This window comes from Pan troglodytes, chromosome 9 (genome assembly GCF_028858775.2).
Source record: "Pan troglodytes isolate AG18354 chromosome 9, NHGRI_mPanTro3-v2.0_pri, whole genome shotgun sequence".
Classification (NCBI taxonomy): Eukaryota; Metazoa; Chordata; class Mammalia; order Primates; family Hominidae; genus Pan; species Pan troglodytes.
This window is the reverse complement of record NC_072407.2, coordinates 97,167,939-97,177,318: the sequence shown is the minus strand read 5'-3', so window position 1 is coordinate 97,177,318 and position 9,380 is coordinate 97,167,939. Positions and strand designations below refer to the sequence as shown.

At 39.0% G+C, this 9,380-nt stretch overlaps 1 protein-coding gene across 2 annotated transcripts; it reads right to left on the bottom strand.

The window, feature by feature from the left end:
- Positions 1 to 487: 487 nt before the first annotated feature.
- On the bottom strand, positions 488 to 4,571 carry LOC738544 (serine/arginine-rich splicing factor 8). Of its 2 annotated transcripts, none has more exons than XM_009424019.5 (2): positions 1,434 to 4,571; positions 488 to 1,337 (listed from the first exon to the last, which is right to left on the bottom strand). In XM_009424019.5, exon 1 carries the CDS (start codon positions 2,763 to 2,765, stop codon positions 1,917 to 1,919), a length of 849 nt encoding a protein of 282 aa, XP_009422294.1. In that variant the 5' UTR covers positions 2,766 to 4,571; the 3' UTR covers positions 488 to 1,337; positions 1,434 to 1,916. The 2 variants fall into 2 exon arrangements, with proteins under 2 accessions (XP_009422294.1, XP_009422295.1); XM_009424020.5 differs by having other exon boundaries at positions 1,810 to 4,571.
- Between the last annotated feature and the right edge of the window lie 4,809 nt (positions 4,572 to 9,380).

Genomic DNA, 9,380 nt, shown 5'->3' with positions numbered 1-9,380 from the left:
AGCTTCAAACTCCAGCTATGCCTGGGTCTCATTCTATCCCCAGAAATTGACAATGCTTCCCTACCTTAGGGCTGCCCCGTCCCCGTCCCACTCGGTCCCATTTAATAAATATAGCTCACCTCCCTTCGCCACCTGCTGGACGCGAGGGGCTACTACGATGCCATGGGTGTCCTGATTTTTTATTTCTCAGACAGGACTGCTCTGTGTGTGTCTTTGGATTCTACGTAGATTTATATTTGTAAAATATTACATTTGTCATGACCAGAAGAAATGTCATTATCGTAAAATTTAGATTCTGGAGTCTATATATGAAAGCAATACTAACTACTAACTGTTATAACAACAAAATGTGGGATGTATATCTACAGACCACAGCCACCTTGCCAGTTCATTCAAGAATCGAATCCTGGATTTAGCAGTTTCTGCACAAAGGGAATGAAATATTTTTAATTGATAATTCAGTCAAAAATATTAGTGAAGATCCCTATGATTGAAAGAATAAATTTATTCAATTGGCTCCAGTGTAATCCTATTGTCACCAGATCATTGACACCAAATTGTTATTTTTCCCTTTGCTAGTAAAGGCATAAGCAGAAACAATTGCAAAAGAACACATAACATCTAGTAGGGATAATGATGAAAGCCAAAAATGGATTATTTGAAAATAATTTTGGAAGTAAAAAAACCATAGGTGTGAGGAAAAAAGAGAGAAACTACAAATAAACTGCATTGTGATAAAACAATAAAGGACATAGCTAAAAGCCTATTAAGGATTTTTTAAAAATTATATTTTGAGAAACACTTGGTGCTAATAATTTTCTCAAAAGTACAAATATCCAAAAGTCATACAGAAAATAAAACAACCTACTTTCCATCAAAAGTTTCTAATTTTATTTTGAGAAAAGATAACACCAAGAAAACAATTTTAACTACAGAAACAATGGTTAGCGTAAAAAATTAATAATCAAAAAGATAAACCATGTTATAAGTACTTAACAAACTTATAAACTATTTCTTCCATAACATTCTCCATATTTTAAGTTCATACATGTTGATATGATCAGATTTACAATTTTTCAGAAAAGACGGGGGAAAAGGTGTGATTATCATCAGCTAGATGTGCTCACTGCATGCTCCATTATTTATCTGCAAGGCCTGGGTGACTGGAAGTGCAGTTGACAGGCATTTTAATAAACTGGACAGCCATTTGTTCTTCAGGACAAGGCGTGTTTTCCCCAGGAGCAATCAGAAGAAAACAGGAAGCAGCTCAGCACTCTGCACTGCAACAGGCCACCTTAATAGCTAACCAGCATCACTCAACTGCTACGCAGCCGGGCCTGGTGCACAAAAACACAAAAGAGATTAGACCTGTGTTTGCTAAAACCCCAGTCCTTTCACATGAAAAATCTTTATACAAATTTGAGTCATACTACCTTTTAGACATGGAGGTAAATAAAATTATCCATATTAATTTACACCACCTTTTGTAGGTTTTTAAGGAATGAAGGCAATGTTGAAGCAATGTCTTGACAGCGTTAGGCTGTGTGTAATGGCTGCACACGTTTCCTTAAAAGTCAGGAGGCCACAAATTAGGTTACCAATCTGTTCATTTCAAACCAAAACAGTCATCACTATAGAAATAAAAATAAATTTTTGCCTCAAATATCCAAACCCAATAACGTAATCTTAGGTCGTTCACCTCCTAAGTTACAATAAAATGTGAATAACAACAAAACGGCACATAGAATGAATTTTGCCACCTGATGCAAAGCTTCAAACTGGCAAAAAGGTAGAAAAGTGTGACACAACCTTTTCAATAGGCAGCCTCTTCTTCCAGGGACGTTGCTTCCATAGACTGAGTATGTGATCCTTTTCCCCAAGTCCTCCATCACGTTGCTTCCTGATGCATCATTTTCTTAAGAGGACATCTGTCCTTCCTCTTCAGGAGACTTGGGGGGCCTCTTGGATCGCGACCTTGATTTGGATTTCCTCTTGGATACCCGGGGAGGACTCCTGGTCATAGATGAAGACCTGGACCGCGAGCGAGACCTGGAGACCGAGGAGGACTTGGATCGTCGCGCAGAGCTCGATTTGGAGGTTGATGCAGAGCGAGAGCTAGTGGAGGACCCAGACTTCGAGTGAGACCGGCTGCTGTGATATCGGCTGTAGCGAGAGTTACTGTAACCAGATGAGCTGTAGTGAGATCCGCCGTAGCGAGATTCCCTGTAGCGAGATCTGCTGTAGGGAGAGCGGCTGTAGCGCGACCGGCTGTAAGGAGATCGGCTGTAGGGAGACCGGCTATAGCGAGAACCCCTATAGCGAGATCGGCTGCGGGACCTGGAGCAGCTGGGACCCCGGGATCGGCTGCGGTGTCGCCGCCTGGGGCTGCGGCTCCGCCGCCCGTAGCTGCGGCTCCGCCGTCCGTAGCGGCCGCCTCTGGACCTGCCGCGTGGCTCTCCCTGGCGGCTGCGGGGCAGGTCCCGGCGGCCATAGCGCGCCACCTGCACCCGCAGCTCGCGTCCGTCCAGCTCCGCCCCGTCCATGGCGGCCTCGGCGTCTTGGGCGTCGCGCCGGTCGTGAAAGCGGACGAAGGCGAAGCCCCGGGGCGCCTTGGTGTGGGGCTCCCGCGGGATGTACACGTCGCCCACGCGCCCGTACTTCTCGAACACGCGCCTCAAGCTGTCGGGAGAGGTGCGGTAGGTCAGGTTGTCCACCTTGAGGGTGATCATGCCGTCCACGTCGGGAGGGGGGCGGCCGCAGCTCATGGCTCCGAGAGCAGCCCGGGCCCGGAAACTGGCGCTGCTCTGGGCGCTGACGGTGCGACCTGCGTTTCTTTCTCGCGGTTGCGCCCCGCGTGGGGACGCCGGGAAAGGCCGGGCGGAGAGGCAGGCGGCGGAGCTCCGCAGGGAGCGCCCTGGAGCAGCAACTTCCGAGTTCCCAATTTCAGGCCAAATACTCCAGGACCCAGAGGAAGGTTTCCTTTTGGTAGCTGAACTCCAAATGAAGCCAGGTCCCGAAGATCCTGGCCTTGTACCTGGGCAACATCCTAACCTAATCAGCGCCCAGCTAATGTAATCACTGGGCTGGATTTACATTAGACGTCCCACCCTCCCATGCCCCTCCCTATTATTCTACGTTTTAAACCAATCTTAAGAACAAAGCTAACTGATTAAAGGTCAATTTATGGGAACAGGCAATCCAGACAAATATTAAACAAAAGAAACCTAGGGCAACAATATTAATATCCAGTGTATTGATAGGATCAAAGGAGCACATTTTATAGTTATTGAAAAAGAAAATTCACTAGGAAAACATTACAGTGATGAACTTAACGCACCTAAACACATAACAGTGACACATAGCCAAGACTGAGAGTTATAAGGTAAAACTGAAAAATCTGCACTCATGATGGAAGTTTTTTTCCCCGTAACACCGTTTTCTCAGAAAACAATAGTGCAGAGAACAAAACTAGTAATGCTATAATAATTTGCACAACAAACAACAATTTTGATCATATAACCTGCAACAACCAAAAATATATAGAAAACACTCAGAAGAATTTCCCAATACAAGACTACAAAATAAATGTCAATTAAAATGTAATAGGTCAATAAATTCAGCACATCTGGACCGCAGTGAAATAATATTGAAGGTTAAAAATAAAAAACCTGAATCCAATCATATTTACTTGAAAATTAATAACCACATTTCTAAAACTTTTTTTATGTTGAAGTCAAGCAATTAGTAAAACAAAACCAAAACAAAAAATAAAACATTAAAATAAAAATAGAATTACAAATAAAAGGGACAATATGTTTTTTTAAAAGATGATTAATAAAACTGAAATCTAACACTTTTAAAGAAAAAAACAATCTAGCAATACTGATGAAGAAATACAGTTTCTAAATCTGGAAAGGAAATATACAGAAAGGGCCGAGAGCATCTTGGAGTGCTGGAAAATAAGGATGTGATAAATAGAAAACAAACAAAAGCATTGATGGGGTAATTCTAGAGGGGTACAAAAACCAATAAAACAGCTCCCAATGGCCAAATCTTGAACAATTTAAGGAACAAACTAAAATACCACTATATCATATTCCAAAATATAAAATAAATATTAATCTGTGCTGTTGTAAATAAATGATTAAATAAATTAACACATTGGAGAAAAGAGAGAAAACTCTGCAGGAGAATTCTAAATTAATTAAATTAATTAAAATGTTGCTGATTTTGAAAATGTTATGTAACCTTATATACATAGAATTGTGCTTTTTATATTTTAATGTATTTTGTGTTTTATTTCCCTCATCTATGTGTTCCATGTAGCTGTACTTGATCCTGTTACCTTGCCGTAAGGCATTCAATGGTATAAATGTTTGTGCTGTTGATGGGCACTTGGGTTGTTTCCACTTTTGACCTCTTACAGTGTTGCTCAGAACACGCTTGGACATGTATACTGGAGCTCATGTGTCCTCTTAGGTATGAATGGATCCCTTGTCACAGAATACAGGCAGCCCACTGTAACCTCTGGCTTCAGCATCGGTGAATTCAGCCAACTGTGGGTAGAAATTATTCAGAAAAAAAAACAATAAAAATAAATAGAACATAATACGGTAAACAATTATTTACATAGCATTTTCATCATAATGTAAGTAATCTAGAGATGACTTAAAGTATGTTGGAAAATACGTATAGGTTACATGCGCATACCAAGCCATTTTATATACGGACTTGAAAATCCTCAGAATCCTCAGGGGTTACTAAGGACCGAACCCCATCCACCTGCAGAATATCAAGGGACAACTGTATGTGAATTCAAACTTTACCATGCCTGATTGTTTTTCAACAGTTTTTATCAATTTACACACAGGATAGCTGTGTATGAGGGTGCTCAGTGCTCTTCACTTTTGCAAACCTTTGGTGAATGTCAGACTTTTTAGTTTTAGCCAGTTAGGTGAGGGCATTAAGATTTGTTTTACCTGTGATTTCGTCCCCACACAACAGCCTGGGGTGACACAGTGAGATTTTGTCACTTAAAACTTAAAAAAAAAATTCATTTCCCTAACTGCAAATGAGAGTGAGTAATTTTTTCGTGTTCATTGGCCATTTGGATATTCTTACTCATAAGCTGCCTATTATGTATTTTGTCCATTTTTCTATTGGGTTGGCGTTCTCTGCACTAGCTCTTTATATATAATGGATATCAGCTCTTTGCTGGATATGAGTAATACAATATCAGTTCACACTCCTTGGTTTGTCATTTCTCTCTTTTTTTCATATCTTTTGATGAACAGAAATCCCTCTTTATTTCTAATAGTAAAATATTATTTAAAATAGCTAACATACCTGGTGACTATAACATGGCAAACACTGTTCGGTTTACTCTTGGTACAATAAATCATTTAATTCTTATGACCTATAAGAAAATTCTTACCTCCAATTTTCAGATGACAGAACTGAGTCATTGAGACATTAAGTCACTTGTTCAAGGCGGTAGAGCTTGACTGTTAGAGTCAAATATTTAAATGACAACCCCCAAAATGATGCCTTAAAACAAAAAAAAGACTTCTCCCTTATCAAACTGTAATATTTGAGCTGATATCAACAGTACCTCTAAGCACAGATACTGAGACCAGACACAGATACGTGTACAGTTGACCCTGGAACAATGAGGGGGTTCAGGGTGCTGAATCCCTGTGCAGTTGAAACTCCTCAAATACTTTTGACTCCTCCCAAAACTGAACTACTAAGAGCCTGCTGTTGACTGGAAGTCTTACAGATATCAACGGTTGATTAACACAGATTTTGTATGTGACATGTACTAAATACTGGATTCTTACAGTAAAGAAAACTAGAGAAAAGAAAATGTTTTTAAGAAAATCATAAGGAGGAGAAAATGTATTTACTATACTGTACTATATTTATGGATACCTTAACCGTTTACAAGATGAATAGCCTGTCTGAAATGGCTGGCAACCTCACTGCGGACCTCAATGTACACTACACATCAAGCAATTCAACATTTTCTTATACTGTCGTGACTTTTCTCTGCTTCCTGGGAACATTTCCAGCATCACTAGTGGCACTTCGTCTGGGCCCCATAGTATTATTCAAGCTTTAGGATATTGCCGTAAACATGATACTCAAGAGATCACTTTTTACTGTGATAGACAATTTACCAGAGAGAAAAAAGTTGCTCAGGCAGAGATGAGCATCTCTGCAGCATTTTAAGAGTATACTCACCACACGAGCTCACTGCAATGGCAAAAGGAAGAGGCTACAAAATTCTTAAAATAATACAGTATTACTATAGTTAATTTTATGCAGTTATGATTTAATACTATATCTTTGCATTTGTTTACATTTATCTCAACTTCAAATGGCATTATGTATGGTCTGTGTGTGTGTGTAAATTCTGATAAATTTTAGCTTTTTGTAACAGGATTGTACATATTTTATGGTAGCAAATGTTAAAATACACTAATATCTATAAATATTTTATGCATTCATGACACACCTAATTTTTTCTTATATTTTTCAATATTTCTAGAGTACAAGATACATCTGGGAGCTTTTTCAAATTGTTCTAAATCTCCAAAAAATTTACCAATACAGTTGTGGGAAAAAAAATCCCTGTATAAGTGGACCCATGCACTTCATTTGTTCAAGGCTCAACTGTATATGTGGGAGTCTGTATATAATAAAGGTGGCTTACCAATCCCATGAAAAGCAATCGACAATTCAATAAGAGATATTGATATTGGGGGGAAAAATAAAATAGAGCTCTACCGTGCACTACTTAGAAGAGTAAATTAGTGATGGATTAAAGACTGTATAAAAGAGAACTTTAGGGCTATTTGAGAATATACTGAAAAATGTGTTTATGAATTCAAGGTGGGAAAATTATCTTAAAGAAGAGCCAAAAGCACAAACCACGATGAAAATTTCTGACATATTTAACTCATTCCAGTGTAATGATGACATAAAAAATTGAGACAAGATACAGGCTGGAAGAACAGTTTTGTCATATGTAAAATGGACAATGAATAAGTATCCTGAAAACTTCCACAGATCAATAAAAACAATGAGTCAACCCAAAAGAAGGGATCGAAGCCTTAGAAAAGGCAACTCAAAAAAAGAGGAAATCCAAATGGCCAATAAATATGAGGAGATGTACAAGATCACTAGTAATTGAGAAAATGCAATGAGACACTTTTTCTCAATTTAAATTAGAAAAAGTGAAACGATCTGACAGTGTAAAAATGGGCCAAGATATGGGGAAACCAGAACTGTCCCACTGCTAATGGAGATAGAAATTGTAGACTGACCTAGCTATTCTTAGAATAATTGAAAACAAATATCAGTATAACCAAGGAACTCTAGTTCTATGCACACAGCTGTTCAAGAAAGTGTTGTTTGACATAACAAAGATGTGGAAATAATCTACATGTCCATCAGCAGGGGAATGAATAAAATAAAAAATTACACAGGTCTGTTGACTCTGTTGGAGTCACTAGGATCTATATACGTAGCAATCTGTTCAGGCCTTGTAATATTGAGTTTTTAAATAGGTAGCAGGAGGAAGAGAAGTTGTTAAAACCAAACCTGACATATCATCTTGGCTCTGTAGACTTCCAACTATAAACATGAAGAATATGCATCGAACTCATAATTGTTATTTCTCAGAAATGAAGAGAAGCCTTCAGAAATGAAGGAACAAAGGTCATGGGAGAGGACAAAGATGGCTCTATACTTGCTTTTAGATAATTTTCATTATTAATGTTCCTTGATTTTCCAAAACAAAACAGTACAGAATAGCAAAAGCTTATGATTGGACATGGGCAAACAGCTAGATATGGGCAAATTTTACAAAGAAGAGTGACCCAAATTGAGATTGTCAGATGAAGTAACATAGAATTCTAATTGCAATTGCTTGAAGAAGCCCTGCACAGCCACCCCTAACTCCCTGAACTTTCCAGAAGACTAATTCAGAAGCAAGTTTAGCTGTACTATTGCTTGCTCTTATTTGGCAAGAGAATGTAAAATATTTATGAAAGTAGCTGAATAGAAACAGGAGGACAATAGGAGTAATATTTTCTACAAGTTATTTGTGTGTTTATGTTTCTTTTCTTTTACTATCCAAGATTTTTTTTAATGATAGCCATTCCAGGGCATCTATCTGCCTAGGATAAGATTGTGATGCTGCTGAAGATAACAAGCAGAAATTCAGTTCTCACATTCCAAGTTGGAACGTGAGCCAAGCTACCATCTCCAGAAATTGTCAGAATCCCTTTCTTTCCTGCACTTTTATGTCCACAATCCAACTTCATCACCTAATTTTAGCAACCTCCAATTCTCACCTGGAATATAGGAGCGAGAAAGTCTCATTTTCCACTGAAAGATGAGTGGAAGTCGTTGGTGGAAGTAGTCATCCAGATGCTAACTTGATGGAGCTGACCCAAGGAACTAAAGAAACTTCTCCAACAGATTTTTATCAAAATCTCTGTGTTTAGCCTCACTTTTACTTCCAACTCTGGAGGTACCTGGTGTCACAAAATCTTGATTCCTTTTGGTTCTGCCTTGGGGATTCCATTGCCCTCCAGGTTTTCTCTCTGCCAGCCTAGCATTCAGCTTTCCAGTGTTTCTTAAGATGGTTCCCACTTTTCCAGCTGCTCCTGTCTTGTCTCCTGTTCAGTTTTCTCCAGTTTAAAATACACGCAATAAAAATGCATACACCATAGGTCTCCACATCAGTGACTTTTAACATTCATATACACCCATGTAATCATCACCCAAAAGGAGATGTAGAACATTCCCATGGCCCCATCACATTCTCTCATGCCAGGAGCTTTCCAGTCAATCCCTGCTTCCCACCAGAGGCAATCACGTTCTAAACTCGATGACCACAGCTTACTTTGGTCTATATTTGCAATGAGTATGAATGAAAATATACAATAGGTTTTCACTTTGGATCTGGCTTGTTTTCCAAATCTGATGTTTGTAAGATCCAGCTATTCCTGTTGCATATACCAGCAATACATTCCTTTTTGTTGCTGAATAATATTCAATAAGCTACAAGTTTTAATAAGCTATGAGTTTTTCTATTTATATATTCAGAGATATATGAATTATCCACAGTTCATGATTCTTATAAAATGTGTAGGTATTTAGGAGGAGAACTGCTATGGATTGATGAGTGCTTAAGCTTATAGAACATTGACAAACGGTTTTTCAAAGGGGCTGTATGATGGTACATTCGCAGTAGCAATGCATGTGAGAGTCAGTTGCTCTGGAAATGGAACTGTTTCTTTCAGAGCCAGAGCGCATGGTTCTAGTAAATCCAGGTGTAAAACTGGGACTGATCCATCATGCCAAAGATC